We start from the raw sequence: 16,410 nt of genomic DNA, 5'->3' as shown, positions 1-16,410 counted from the left end.
AGCCTCAACAAAATCAAAATGCTAGATATATAGATGCAATGACGTCAACTAGATTAATCATGAATTTTAGAGATTTTGTTTTCTTAATTAAACCTTTGATAACCTCCAACCACTACATGTATATGACATTTAATTCTGTATGATATTTGGTCTTATTTTTTTTGTCTGTTACACATTTTGTTTGTGGTTCAACATATTGTCTGGAGCAAGTTGACATTGAGTAATATGTTTATTGATTTATTACATGGGTTTTTTTCTCTGTCACAGATTGTCTGAACTTAGGGAAGTTATTTTGGATATCCGCTCGAAGCAGGATCAAGAGTCAACAGAGAGACGGTCTTTAGAACAACAACTGCAGTTTAAGTAATGCACCTGATGTTATCACAATAGAGTTTAATGTAGCACAATAGGTTTTTTTTAAAATCCCACAAACAGGTAACACAGAAACATGACAGACATTCATTGTTAGAACGTCACAATATATGAAGAGTTTGTTTATAAATGCTATGCATCCATTGACTTCATTTTAAAAAAAACATGGTTTTGGTGCAACATGACGTAACATATATAACACAATGCACAGTTTTAACATCCAGTTCATTGGGCATATATATTGCATCTAAAATTAGCAAATAGCCATCTTATTATGGAAATAATATATTCGTATATAGACAATTATAATGAGATGAATGGTGAAGCCACAGCATTTACATTGTGTTAACTTTATTAAAGCTTTGAGTCTACACTTTAAAGTTTTATAAGCATCAGCTATCCGATATTAGTCACATATTCCTATATTAAAGAGATAATGTTTTTCACATATACATGTATCATTTGTTACACAGAACAGACATTAATTAAAGTAGAAACTTGAATTGTGTGTTATATAATTCATAGTAATTCAAGATGGATATTCAGTAGAAAAGACAGAATAAAATCATATATTACATGAATGACAGGAGAACAAACGCCCATTAGTCTATTAGAAGTGTATAATTATGTCAGATAATTTTGTGCTTAGTATGCATGTGATATCTTTAGATAATTACAAACTCTTTACCCGATTCTGGTTATTTAATAAATTAATGACATTACTAAAAAAAAAACCCTGTTCAAATTCAAATTTAATTGGACAAATTGGACAAACTACCAATATGGGTGTAGATTAACAAAAGGCAGGTGATTTTGGTGCATTAATAATGAAATATTCAAGTTTAATTTGCATTTTTGTAATTTGCTGAATGGCAGCTTAATTATAACCCTGATCATGGAAAATAGATCATGTCAAGGACCAAAGAAACTGTTTAATGTATATGCCTAGTCTATTGTAAACTACACAACTTGATTTGCTGGTAATAATTATAAAAAAAATTTAAATTATTATTTTGTTTAATATATATTTGCGAATCAATTGATGTATGACTTTCACAAATTTGGTATAAACTTCCTTTTCTGTGCCATAGAATGTTATATACATTGATACATTCACAAAACTTAACAAACAACAATTCCGATATGTTGTATGCATAAGAAAAGAATTTAATATTCATTGCTGTCTTGTCTTTCAGGGCTAATGAGCTCCACCAGGCCATTGGAGAACAGAATCGTAAGCGCGAGGAGTCGATGCACGCTCTCGACATGATAGCCAGGGAGAGGGAACACGTGGCTGAGGGCGAGAGACTCAAACTGCAGGCCCAGCTAGCTGAGACTATAGAAGACGTGAACAAGAAAATACTGACGAAGGAAATCAAACTGAGAGAGGAGATTCAAGACAAAAGTTTACAGCTTGAAAAGGTTTGCAGATTACTGTGGTAATCTGATTGTATTGCTGATGTGTTTAGTTTTGGAGACCGAGCCCCAGTTTGTGATAGATTTTGTCTTGGCTGTATGGTCAGACTTGTCTAAAAATTTAATGGTATAAAACTGAGTGTGTCTTTTTAAATGAAACATTTTATAAGTATGGGTCCAAGTAGAAGAAATTTCAACGGAAATGAAAGATCTCCAGATTCTTCTGCAAGTACAGATTTCAGCCATGTCCAAAAATTTTTCCGTACTTTTTCTTTTATAAAAAGCTGAAGTAAATCACTAGCTTTTAAAGAACATGTAAATCTTTCCAATTTTTGTATTTCAAAGTAAAAAGGTGACATATTGGTAGTATATAATTTAACTTTCTATCAGTGGCAGAGGTGATTTCATAAATGTTTTCTGTTAAAATGTCACATTTATCTCCATAGTTCACAAACTATACGTCCTACATCAATAAAACTTATAGGTTATTGTCATCTCAGTGCATGTTTAAAATATAATTACACAGAAATTTATTAAATTAAAAAAAAAATTGGTAAAATTTTGTTTAGGTTTTTCATTAGGTTTTTTTTCCACATTATATTAGATGAATATGGAAGCAAATATTAGCAACACTGAATACGTTTATGGTAGATGAGACATGTAATTCTGCTGGAGTCTTGTTTTCTGTCCAATGTAACGTTCTGCCCTGGAACAAAAATGGGAAAGATCTTAGTTTTACATATAGGTATATGTATAACAGCAATTGGATTCAGCATTAGTCAAACAGTTTGCTTCAGTAATTACAATTATCACTAAACATGCATATTATTTGCATACAAAAATAAGTGTCATGTTGTTACTCGTAGACGATTCAACTGGAGCAGCAGTCACGCACGGACTATGAGCGCAGAGTGCGAGACGAGAATGAGAAACGCTGGGCCGCTCTGAAAAAAATGACGGATGACGAGGTCATTGCAATCAAAGATACAATAAAGGTATAATTGACGATAATCCTTTATTTCAAATACTGCTATATGATTTTCATCCCAATATATTAATAAAAAAATATTTTAGTTAATGATATTTTAAAAGACAAAGAATTTACATTATTATTATTATTATTATTATTAAAGTGCTCTAAACAATACAAACTTTAACTTGTATTATTATTATTATTGTAGTTATTGTAGTATCAGTATTATTAATAATAACCTTTGAAGTATAATACGTTGGATGTATTAAAATTTTGCTGTTCTATATTGGGGGGGAAGGAAAAGCCCCAGAATAGCATTCTCAAATAACATGAGTTGTAATAATTGTAACTGATAACTTGTGATGTTTTATCTTGCTCGTATCCAGGACTTAACACAGGTATGATCTCAAAGCCTAGTTCACAGTTCCATTTGTCTTCACACCTTTTTACACCCAGCTTTCTTATTCCAGATTTATAGACATTTTATTTGTTCTTTCTGAAGGTCGGTGACAGTTATTGGGTAAATTATGATACTGCTGAAAAGTCAGAAATTATGGATTATTTTGAATGCTATTGGTGCATAATTAAGGCATCATCTGAATTATCTGTGGAACTTTCATCCTTTGAGTCATCACTCACCTAGTTTGATACCCAATAGTAGATGTATTTTTCATGCTGGGGTGTCGTTAAACATTCATTCATTCTGGTACATACATGTAAGTCTAGGGAATTCAGATACAATGTGAAGATGATTGCACTTGACTTAATATTATAGTAAATCCACAAAAAATACTGTGTGGCAGTACAAATTTGGTTGCACATTTTGCCAAGAAAAAATGTGTTATATTCTTAACTTTTCATATTTATAAATTATATAGAGCTCTGTTCATATCATATCTTGTTGTAGACAGGATTTTTCGGTAGAGGACATTTTAATGAAGTTTCAATCATTACATGCTAAACTGGTCTCGGTTCCATTAAGTCAGATATATACCAGTGTTACTGATATTTGCAAATGATTCCTGTGAAGTAATGTGTTACTGTAAGGTGTATTATTTTAGATTGTTGCAGAATCTTTTATTACAGAGTATAATTTTATCATGGGAACATAAATTGTGTAAAACATTCAGTCTTTATAATTGTATTGCTTATTTTACTAAATTTTAATATTTAATACAGCCATCACAATGAATTGTTTGAGCATCAGTAACTGAATATGTCTGTAGCTTTGTCTGTCTATTGGCTTTGTTCCCTTAATTTAAATGTTTGTGTCCAACTGCCCATTTTAAATGTTCCCCTTAAGATTTATTCCTGAATGGTAACAGTGGACTTTGAGAGTTGCCAGTGGGAGCTTTGTCTTCTGTTAGGGACATTTTAGCTGGATTGATTGATGAGTAGAGCCTTGATTAATACAGACCTATGGTGAGGTAACCCTAATGGAAACTTCGAGAGCTGAAATCTTAGATATTGGGTTGCAAGGTGCATTCTTATAGATCCCAGTACCTTACAGCTAGCAGCAGCTACTGTGACTATATTACTATAAAGTGAAATGTTACAATCTTTTATGAAAACAATTGTTTTGAGTGGTGTGGGAGGGATATTTTAAAATATCTATTAATTCCCATCTTGGACATATTAAGCTGTGAATTTAGCATGATTCCATGCTTCTGCGAATCCCAGTTTTTTGGTCAGAAATATACCATTATGAGACGGAATCCCAAAATATCTATATTAAATCATGTTTATTATTCCAGCAGAATCCTAAAACAAATCCCCAAATTCAATACCTGCGCACATGTGCTGCTAAAATAATCTAAAGTATATAATTCTGTAAAACTGGTGGGTTAAATTATGCATAACCAGATTGAACGATTTGTAGTAATTTTGTATGTTCTTACAATGACTGGAAGTCCTTCAGATTGATGTTTTATTTTATAGCTTTTTTTTGTTTTGAGTTAGTATCATAGTACACAGTCATATACATGTATCACATTTGCCAAGTAGACAGTCACATCCACTTTTCCTTGATTTTATTACAACTATAGACATACATGTATCTGTTTTAGGCAGTCACTCAGGGGCACACTTTACCTCATCTGTTCTTTGACACATCACAGTGTTTTTCATGTTTGTCTTCTTGATTATTTCTCGTTTGTTTCTACATTTGTCCAAATGTTTGTGTTATTGTGAGTGTGTTTTTCATATTATAATTATAATAAATGTTTTATCAGAAATTTCAAGCTAAAGTTACAACATAGGTAAAAAGTGTTCGACTTAAATTGCTGTATATTTAACTTTTTAGACAAATTAAATGTTATTTAAAACTAATAAAATGTAAAATTAAAAACCTATATCTCAGCATGTTCCCAGCAATACAACCATTTTCAGGTAAAATGAAATAAAATATATATAAGGATAAAAACTTATTAATTTTTTTTATAAAGAAACATTATTTTAAAATGTAATGACCTAGTATCACATACCCAGATGTTCAAAGGTAAAAAGAGAGATAAAACATTGTTACAATATTACTGACAGTAAAGAACTCCACCAATGGGAAAATAAAAAGCTATTCAAAGACACTTGTCTGGTTGTCATTATATATACAGTTAAGTCCATTCAAATGACTGAACAGTTACGAAGAGTATCCAAACAAACCTGCAATGTAAAGTTTGTTTTGTGTGTTCAGTTTAATTAATGTACATAGTATGTGTGTCATTACATGTGTATACATGTATCTCGGGGATAAAACATTTCTGGATATATCCACAATTCCACATTTTTAATTCCAGTGTTTCTGGGTTTTTCTGTTGTTTGTCCAAATTTTTCATATTCTTCATCCAAAAACTTAAGATTTAATTTCATCTGACAAATGCATAAATTCTGAATGAGGGTCGCCGTTTTAAACTATTGTGCAATCCTAACCTTGGGGACAATCTCAGAATTTAACCACTTATATACGGGGTAATTAAAGTTTTCTGATATGTTTTTATTATTTTTGTAACTAACTATTTGATATATTTATATTTTCTACTGAATACTTTCTTCAACAAAAAAAGTAATTACAAAAGTGTTCGGTATGTTTTTTGTTTGTTTGTTCTGGTAATTTCCATATTCATCATGTAGCCATCTTTGTTGTTTATGTTGATCAGAGTTAATGCAGTCAGCATTTATTCCTTTGCATGTATTGTTTTCTTGACTCTTTGGAGTTTTGTGATTATTTTGTGCTGACTGATGATCATTTCTCTGTTGGTAGACTGATCGCACAAAGAACAAAGAGGCCTTTCTGAAGCTAGACGCTGCCATTACGCTGTTGGAACAACAACTGCAGGAAAACAGGAAACAGGTGGACAAAGTCATTGCTGCCGAGATCAAGTCTAGGTATGACCCAGGGGCCTAATTCACAAAAGTCTCTTAGGCTCTGTTAGACAACAAAGCATCCTCTTTGCAAGTCTTTTAGCACTGCAAGATCACAAAGTTGCGAGAGTTTAGTGAATTAGGCCCCTGGTTTTTAACAACAAAAATTGGTTATTATTCAATGCAAAATTTTACTAAGTCATACATTTTTATTCATCAACTGTAGCTTGAACACAGAAGAAGAAATGTTTTTATTCATTCTTTACTGTATAAAATAATATTTTGCTTATTGTAGTACATTTTTTAAATCACAGTTTCTTAACTTGTAAAAGTTTTAAAATTAAAGTTTGTGATATGTTGATTTATATTCACAGATATACATGTATACAATCTTGCAATCTACTTTGAAATTAGAATTTTACTTTATGTTTAGTGCTTATGTCATAATTTAAAATGTTCTGGAGTTTCAATAAACAAACATTCCTTCTCATTCCATCTATTATGCAATTAAAATGATTACAGATGTTATAGTCTAGACACTAAATTTGAATTTAAATATTTTATGAAAACAGAGCCTGGAATGCTTTACATGTAGTATCAAAACCTAAAACATGTTGCTGTTTATTTGTTTGTAGAAAAATTCACGAGAAAACAACGGCCGAGAAGATCGATGACGTACAGGAGAAGCTGCAGGTTGCGACGTCCACTCTACAACAGGCCATCAACGGGATCACCTCGCAGGTGGCCTCCAACACAGATAAGGTATGGTGAACTCTCTTTATATAGTTATTTAAAATGTTTTCACTGTTTAGACGTAAATGTTCATAAAAATATTTTTTTAATATTAAAGATATTTAATATTTTGTGGATATAAAACCAGTATCCTCAGGAGAATAAACAGAAAGAGATAAAACAGTTGACGGTTTTATATTTCAGCTGAAGAGAGAAGTCAAGAGCATGATGTCCGAATCAGGCCAGGCATCAGCTCGAGCTATGACTGACATGGATATGAAGTTGGAAGGTGTGAAGACTAAACTATCAACGATTGAGACACTTGTGGACGATAAAGTGGCTGAGGTAAACTTAATAATTGTACCTTCTTCATGTCAGTTAAGAGTAATCTCCCCTTATTCCAGATTTAGCGATTGTAATAAAACCAGGTATTAGGGCTAATGGTGTTGTTAATCATTTTAGTCATTGCTCATTAAATTGTGGATTGAAATGTATGTAGAGAAACTTTTTTTTTGTAACAACAACAATAAAAAAAACCCCACAAGAGAATACATTGTGTAGATTGTGTTGTGTGATTGCAACAGGATTATTCCCATGTTGTTCTGGACCATTAAAAGTTTTAAATACTATTTGTAAATAAGAAATAAAAATCTATGCCAGAATCACACAGAAGCCTGGCAAGATCATTGTAATTATTAAGTTAACTGACAGCTATTTATTAATTTTTGATCCTCCTGCCCCTTTCTTGTTGCTGATTAGTCTAGAAATTCTAAATAAATAGTTGAAAATTGTTGGAATAGTTTAGACACATGTTTCAGAGTGAATGTACAGAATTTTATGAATAAAGCCTTATGTAAACAGTCAAGTTTATGGTAATGTGAAATGTCTGTATTCTTCAGATGTATTCCTAAGACTATTTCTTAAGTAATACAAAGTAAATGATCAGTTTAATTCAGTGTTTCAGACACAACAGGCCATACATTCTGTTCATTTTTTTTATATCAATAAATTTGATGCCCTACATGACAGTTCTGATCTTGTGACAATAGGTCACCTTGACCTACAAAACCTTTTAACGATATGTATATTATTCTAAACCTGTTTTTATTTTAATATATTTTACCAAAGTTGTTTTCCTCAGATGAAGAATTTTTTAACAATAAAGCATTTTCTTAATGAGATGTTCACACTGACATTAAACAAAATGATATGCTTTTCTTTATGCCTTGCTATAGATGTTTCGGTTCACAAATCCTGAGGTAATCTTTGAACTGTAAACATTTTATTTACATGTATTAGACATGTACAATTTATGTTTTTTTTTTTTTTTTTTTTTTTTTTTTTTATTATTATTATTATTTGTTTATAATCAGTTTTTCATTTGACAGCTTATATATATTTTTTTTTTTTTTTTACCTTTTTTAATGCATTTGTGTGACTTTATTTTATTTTATACCTTTATTTTTATTTGGTGTTTCATATAGTATGTCAGTTTAGATTTTCCTCATTTTGTATTATGTGTATTATTTGTGATTTGATAATACTTTATTTTACTTGAAATCAGTGTGTTATTGTATTATAATACATGTATCTCTACGATTTTGATATTTATACCATGTAATAATGCCTTTATAAAGCACCTTGCCAGTGAATTATAATTTAAATTATATGTATTTTTTAGTACATAATGGTTTTAAATTATTTTATTTTAATTCTGCCTACAATTTGTGGAATATCTAATTTTCATTTAGATTTTAATCAATTATTGAGTAATTTATCTTTGCTTTTTCATTATTAATTTTCAATCTTGCCTTTTAAATCATGTAGAATAAGACCTAACTATCATGTGTTACACCCCTGCAGGTCTTTGGTTTATTTTCTCATGATGTAATAATTAAAAAAAAATTTCTCGGAAAACTCCACTTTTTGTAGCAGTTTAATAAACATTACAGTTTCATGATTTGATATTCTAAGCAGTTTATGTTGGTAGTAATTCCATAAATGTTAATTATCTTGATAGTAAAATTACATTGTATTAACATTACACAATTTCCACATGAGTTTTTCAATACTGTTTTGTTATTAACATTTAATCTGTTGTTTATTATGCACCCATAGAGCCAGGACCTTGATGAGGTATGAATATATTCAGTTAACCCTAGCTGTAGGTCGTTAGTCACAGAACATATATACTGCATTTTGACAGTTAATAATATCTGATAGTCATCTTTTTATTGTATACTCACACGCATTAAAAATGCAACATAAGACTGTAATGCCAGCTTTCCATAATATTTGAATAACCTAACCACCTGGTGAAAACTAAAGATAAAAACTGAAGAATAAAAAAATAAAAAAATAAATATATACAGTGTAACATGTGCAGCATGAAAATAAAGAAGGACGGAAATGGTATAGTTAACAATGCACTCAACACATTTTATTTACGGTTATATGGCATCGGACATATGGTTAAGGACCACACAGATATTGAGGAAGAAACCCACTGTTGTCACCTCATGGGCTACTCTTTTTCAATTAGCAGCAAGGGATCTTTTATATGCACCATCCCATAGACAGGATAGCACATACCACAGCCTTTGATGTACCAGTCATGGTGCACTGACAGGGATCGATCCCAAACCAACCGCGCATCAAGCGAGCGCTTTACCACTGGGCTACGTCTTGCCCCTCCATGAAAATAGAGACATTTGAAAAAACTGAAAAGTAGATGACTTTGTTTACAATGTTGGGTGCAATGTAGCCAAGTGGTAAAACGCACACCTGATGCATTGTTACAATGTAATTTAGGATTGATCCCCATCAGTGAGCCCATTGGGCCATTTCTTGTTCCAGCCAGTGCTCCACAACTGGTGTAACAAAGGCCATGGTATATATACTATCCTGTCTGTGGGATGGTGGATATAAAAGATCCCTTGCTACTAATCGGAAAGATATCAGATAGACAGCGCCACAGGTTTCCTTTCGCATTATCTGCCTGATGCCACATAACTGTAATTAAAATGTGTTGAGTATGTTATTAAATAAAACATTCTCTCCTTCATTTAAAATGCAAAGATGGAGCAAAGTGATAGTCTCTAATAACAGTAGGTGTATATTGAAATCAAAGCAGAATCAATTGGTCCAGGTTTTACAACAAATGTTTGTTGCATTGTTAATGTCTATTAGTATACATGAAATTGTATGTTTGCTTTTTCTACAGGTACAATTAATGCACAGTGCATTTAGTCTTTCTATAATAACTTGGATGATATCAGAGAACCACAATTCCAGAGATACAAATGTAGAAAACACATAGTTTAGAAAGATACATAAGGTTAAATTAAGAGCATAAATCAGTTTTGTTTATCTTGCTTATTTGATTAATTATCTATAATTTACTATAGCATTTTTACCTAGAATATACATGTATAGAAATAAAAAATTATGCAAGTTGAAAAAAATAATGTTCTGGTACTCTTCAGCATATACACATGTAGTTCTGTGGACATCAGTGGCAGTGGAATGGTTTTAACATTTTGGATGTTGATTTACTTCCCCCACTTACACATACACACGTGTGTGTGCACCCGTACATGCACACACACACACGTACACACACACACACACACATGCATGTGCACACGACACACACAAAATATGCAAACTTACATACCCCTTTCTGTGTACGGTAGTTACGAATAAAATATGAAAACAATCAAAGCAGAGGGGGTGGGGGATTTTGTTGTAGCCTGAGCTTAATATTTGTGGAAGATGCTTTTTTATTAGTGCACCCAAAATGACATCATCTCCATAGATACAATATATTGGCTTCAGAATACCCAGACACTCTTGTTACATGCTTCACTAACATATAGGTTACTTTTAAAATTAGATTACATTCTGTTTTTTTTTTTTTTCTTCTTCTTCTTTTGAAAAGTAGTTGCAATATTTTGCGATCCTATGATCTGGCATTTAAGTGCATTGGAAATGGAACAATTATGTCTGTTAAATAACATTATCAATACATACCAGTATTAATAATTTTCTTTTTGAGCACAGCTATACAATATTATAAGAGTGAGCACAACTGTTAAATTGTACTTTGCTTATATGAATTAACACACTTATTTTTAACTGCTTATATTTATTCATAAAGGAAACAAAATGATAAAAGTTATTACGCTGTAGAATAGTGTCACTTTATATGTCAAAGTGTTCTAAGATGTTAGATATCCATAAAAAAAATGGAAATTTAAAAACAAAAACATTAATGCCATCCAGTTTGTTTTAATTTCTGTCCGTAAAATAGTTCATCTTATCTGTTCAAAGATACTATACATACTGTAACATTAATTACAATACTATTATATTTTATATTTGTATGGCAATAAGTTTTGCTTTACATATTACATTTTTTCTTATTTAAATGGCATTTCTGTTGTGTATGGTGTATGGTGTATTTATGTTTCTCATATTTGCATTTTTCGGACACTGAATCAATAAAAGAATTTATTTTGCATTAAAATAATTCATTCACAAATTGTAGCTTGATGCATGGTTGGTGGGTCCACTGAGCTATTTCTCATTCCAGCCAGTGCACCAAGACTGGTATATCAAAGTCCATAGCATGTGTTATCCTGTCTGTGGGATGCATGCATGGTGCATATAAAAGATCCCTTGCTACTAATGAAAAATTTAGCTGGTTTCCTCTAAGACTTTATGTCGCAATTACCGATTGTTTGATATCCAATAGCCAATGATTGATAAATCAACGTACTCTTTTTTTTTCAAGATCCTTAACATGTTAAAAAAAAACCTAACATAATTCATGATTATGTTAGGCGTTTTTAATATGATGTTAAAGATCTTGAATATTAAATCGGGGTTTTTTAATGTTAAAGTTAAGAAATGAGTTAATATTCTAGAATCATAACATAGCATTAAAAGAACAATGATATAATATTCAAGAACCCTGTAAATACTCAAGAACTGACATAATAATATTTAATATTGTAAAACATTCAGTATTCATGCAGGCACCCTGAGATATCCCAAGAATGCTAACATTAACATACACTAGTATGCCTGTGATTGGTATTCTATGTTTATTAATCCCCTACCTGTTCAGTGCCACATGATAGTGTGCTGAAATTTTGTATATAGCTTTATCATGATCGAGTACAGAACAAGTTTTATTTTCGTGGCAGTTTACCCTTTATTTTAGAGTTATGGCCCCTGAACTTAGGAGATATATAAAAAAAACAATTCTGGTCTTCTTTTTTCTTTTGCAGTGTTTGCATGAAGATATTAAGATAAAATTTTGTATGTAGCTTTATCATGTACTGTTAAGATCAAATATAACTTAAATGGCAATTAATTTTACCCTTTTTTTCACAGAGTTATGGTCCTTGAATTTAGAACATATGAAAATTTGTTGGGCCCAGTAGAGGACATGTATTGCTTTAGCAGTACTCTCAGAATGCTTATTAATGCTGTAACATTGACACGGGTACTTTTTGTTTCAGGCCCAAGTGAGTCTGTCTCAGAATCTCCGTGACAAGGTGGACTCCATCTCACTGTGGCAGGACTCGACCAATGAGAAGATCCATCAGGTGAACATGACCATGCAGCAGTTCCCCAATGATGTAAGTTGTTCTTAACAGAAACTGTCAGATTACCTCAGATTACTTATAACTGTGGATATTAAAATTCATAATCCCCAACGACGTTAGTTGTTCTTAACACAAACTATCAGATTGATAATGTTTTGAGTACCTCAGCAAGCACTTATAACTGTGGATATTAAAATTCATAATCCCCAACGATGTAAGTTGTTCTTAACACAAACTATCAGATTGATAATGTTTTGAGTACCTCAGCAAGCACTTATAACTGTGGATATTAAAATTCATAATCCCCAACGATGTAAGTTGTTCTTAACACAAACTATCAGATTGATAATGTTTTGAGTACCTCAGCAAGCACTTATAACTGTGGATATTAAAATTCATAATCCTCAACGATGTAAGTTGTTCTTAACATACATTATCAGATTGATAATGTTTTGAGTACCTCAGCAAGCACTTATAACTGTGGATATTAAAATTCATAATCCCCAACGATGTAAGTTGTTCTTAACACAAACTATCAGATTGATAATGTTTTTTATCTCGCCTTCATGTAAAATTCTTTAATCTCATTGGTTGTTTGCCGTTGGACAAATCCCTTATACCCCTGTGGGCGGAGCCAAATTCTCTTATACCCCGTCTGTAATTTCCAACAGTTTCCAGCCACCCTAGTTAATGCTAAAGCAATAATTAGATTATAAATAACATTGATAATCAGTAAAGTATACATATCTGTTTCAGACAATTTCGTATTACAAACATTTGAAGATAAAAGCTCGTTTATCGATGGAACTGTTTTTTGTCACTGGCAAGTGGTTTCGTTCGCGTCCGCGTGGTACAGCTCCGTTAATAAATTGTTAACAATTATTGTCTGGCGTTATTTTGATTATTTGGCTATATGATTTAACATGTCGGCAAGATAAATTCGTTGTAGAAGCATCTCTCGGGGTATATGGCTTTTTATGTACCCTCTGTGTGCTCTTTTACCCCCTCGCCTTCGGCTCGGGGTAAAAGAACACACAGAGGGTACATAAAAAGCCATATACCCCTCGTGATGCTTCTACAACTTATAGAGTACCTCAGCAAGCACTTATAACTGTGGATATTAAAATTCATAATCCCCAACGATGTAAGTTGTTCTTAACACAAACTATCAGATTGATAATGTTTTGATTACCTCAGCGAGCACTTATAAGTAATGGAGAATAAACGGTTAACTGTTTTGATTAATTTTACCACTAGTAATGGAGAATAATAACCCACAAGCCCCAGTGTAATCCATTATTCATTTAAAAAAAATTATGTGACTGCTAAATTAACTTCTATTTGATCTTTTTTAATGAAAATATTGGTTAAAATGGCAAAGAATATTTACAAAACTAATAACCAAAAACGGTAGGATCCTTTCAGACCTAACCTGAACGATTCGGTCAAGAAAACCTCAGCAGTGGATAGCTGGCATGCTAAACATGTAACCTGTGATTTCTGATTTAGTTTCCGACCATGTTCATTGTGTTCCACCAGAATACATTACTATCACTAGTATCAGGTTTATAAGGTTAAATTACATGTTCATTTAGTGATGCAGATGTCTGGCCTCGTGGGCTAATGCACTGTACTTGTTTACAATGTACAAGTTCTGTTGGTAGTGGGTTCGCATACCTGTCCCAAACTGATAAAAAGTTCAAATTGCATTGTTTCACAGGTTTGATTCTTGAAAAATAATCTGCACTTTGGACAATAGTGTGACAGGTATGGATTAACTGTGGATATTAAAATTCATAATCCCCAACGACATAAGTTGTTCTCATCACAAACTGTCTGATTGTCATAGCCATGTTATTTCAAATCATAATTTTTCACTGTAATTACAATATTATTGGACAATTTAGAGCTTCGATCCATAAATATGACATTATTATGACTTGGCAAACATGCAAATGGTGTTAGATAGTGTAAAGAGCTTTCATTTATGCCTCTTTGTTTTCATTGTTCAATTTTGTAATAAAATGTTATTTTCATACAATTCATTAAAAAAAAAAATTCTAAAAGAATAAATAGAACTGTTTTTTGCTCAAAATAGTGTATAATGTGGTTTTACATCATTTTTATATACATGTATATGTATGGATATCACAAATAAAGTTTTTTAGAAAATATCTGGGGCAATTAAAACTTTTTAAAATAAAAAATTAATTTTTTTGGTTAAAAAACATTGTTAAAAAAACATTTTCAAATTTTAAGAGACATTTAGGAGGAATCATATCATGTTTTTGTGATGTTCTATGTGTTATATAAAGAGCATATTTGTTTAAGATTGATGCACTTGAAGAGCGTTACAAAGTGCTCAAGGCGGAGATGGACTCTCGCGTTGGATCAGAAGCAGAAAGCAGGTAAATTGAAATGACTCTGTAATTAGAGATTGTACATGTTCAGGTACAGAGTGAACTATCATTTGACATGATTGTAATTACATGTATGTGTACTACATTGCTCCGATTTTTACACAGGTTTACAAGCTATATTTTATAATAAAAATTTCAAAATTTTGTCGAAAGTAGTGCTACAGAGGTGGAAGTGGCAGTTACTGTCTTGTCTGCCTGGGATAAGATTTAACGATCTTAATATAATGTAATGACTTAATGATGATGATAATAATATATTAACGAAATGTTGAGAAAATTCAGTGGTTTTCATACATGTATTAAAAAGCATATATTTTATAGTGATCAGATTTTATGGTAGACTAGACGTTTCAACTCACTGACCGAAAATCAATTGAAATTTTCCAATGTACATGTAGTCTCACTCCACCCCATCTGAAACACTTCTGGTTTCAGTTTGAATACTACTGTTTTTAATATATTAGTTGTTAATTGTAGAATTCGAGATGTTGAAAACTTGAAGCAAGACATCAATGCCCTGAGGATGAGAAGACAGCCTCAAGGTGTTTCACCTGAAGAGATGATGTCTGTGAGTATTATAGGTCTCTTATTGGTTTCTGGCAGTCACTTCATTAATACATTTACTATTTAACAATAAAAATTCAGTTTCAGGAAATCATGTCATATTGTTTTCTTTTGAATTATGTGGCATTGTTTTCATTATGACCAACAGGGGCTGACTAATTAATGAATATTTTAAAAGTAAATGTTGGTCATATAACCTCCATTTTTATGTCCAAATTAGCTTAACTTAATTGATTAAAATATTAATAATTTGTTTTATGAGGAGAAGAAAAAATGTGGGAAAGTGCATAAAAAAGATCTTTTGCTGCTGATGGAAAATTGTAGCGGGTTTCCTCTAAGACTAGGTTGACATTCAGTTGCCGATGATTAATAAATCAGTGTGCTCTAGTGGTGTCGTTAAAGAAAAAACAAACTTCAAACTCAATAACATAACATTTTGCAAATAACTGCAATGTATTTTGGTTCTGAATAATTATTAAACTAATAATATTGAAAACATTCTCCATGCTTTGTATGTGTTAACTTAAAGGATTTGGTTTTATTATTGTGTAGTAAACTGTCTTTTTATGCCACTATAAGAACATTGAAAATCTTTAAAGTGCAAAATATGTTTTTAATAATCAGTGTTCTTGCTGGGTGAAAATTAAAGGAGGGCGGCTGCGCTGCACCACACCTTTTAAAAAACCCACCTAAAAAGCAAAAAAAAAGAGGAAAGCTTGGTTACCATATATTGTTGTGTGTTGGTCGACTTTGTGGAAAGACATACTCCTCATTTTGCCTCTCAGTATTTGGTACAAAAAAGTTGATAAGAAATACAAGTCGACTCATAGATCTTTTAATTGAACCAGAGATATTGTTGGTGTGACAATCACAGGCAGTTCCAGTTTTGCTGAACCAATCAGAGTTTTAATATTATTATTTTAATAAAGATTTCAAGATATATGAAAAACAATAAAGATAT

General features: G+C 31.6%; 1 protein-coding gene across 8 annotated transcripts in view; it reads left to right on the top strand.

Annotated features, from left to right (window-relative positions):
- The window catches only part of LOC121380254 (coiled-coil domain-containing protein 154-like), a 70,385-nt gene that overhangs the window by 30,411 nt on the left and 23,564 nt on the right, over positions 1 to 16,410 (top strand). For 4 of the 8 annotated variants that reach the window (XM_041509099.1, XM_041509098.1, XM_041509092.1 and 1 more), the window contains 12 exons: positions 268 to 363; positions 1,569 to 1,794; positions 2,655 to 2,783; positions 3,148 to 3,159; positions 6,018 to 6,142; positions 6,754 to 6,880; positions 7,055 to 7,195; positions 8,086 to 8,109; positions 8,969 to 8,986; positions 12,379 to 12,498; positions 14,797 to 14,873; positions 15,363 to 15,453. In XM_041509099.1, the coding sequence (XP_041365033.1) occupies positions 268 to 363; positions 1,569 to 1,794; positions 2,655 to 2,783; positions 3,148 to 3,159; positions 6,018 to 6,142; positions 6,754 to 6,880; positions 7,055 to 7,195; positions 8,086 to 8,109; positions 8,969 to 8,986; positions 12,379 to 12,498; positions 14,797 to 14,873; positions 15,363 to 15,453 (1,186 nt within the window). The remainder of the gene's footprint in view (positions 1 to 267; positions 364 to 1,568; positions 1,795 to 2,654; positions 2,784 to 3,147; positions 3,160 to 6,017; positions 6,143 to 6,753; positions 6,881 to 7,054; positions 7,196 to 8,085; positions 8,110 to 8,968; positions 8,987 to 12,378; positions 12,499 to 14,796; positions 14,874 to 15,362; positions 15,454 to 16,410) is intronic. The other 4 variants (XM_041509097.1, XM_041509096.1, XM_041509094.1 and 1 more) reach the window with 4 other exon arrangements.

This window comes from Gigantopelta aegis, chromosome 8, assembly GCF_016097555.1.
Source record: "Gigantopelta aegis isolate Gae_Host chromosome 8, Gae_host_genome, whole genome shotgun sequence".
Lineage (NCBI taxonomy): Eukaryota > Metazoa > Mollusca > Gastropoda > Neomphalida > Peltospiridae > Gigantopelta > Gigantopelta aegis.
The sequence above is the reverse complement of the archived record's forward strand: the minus strand, read 5'-3'. Positions and strand labels throughout refer to the sequence as shown.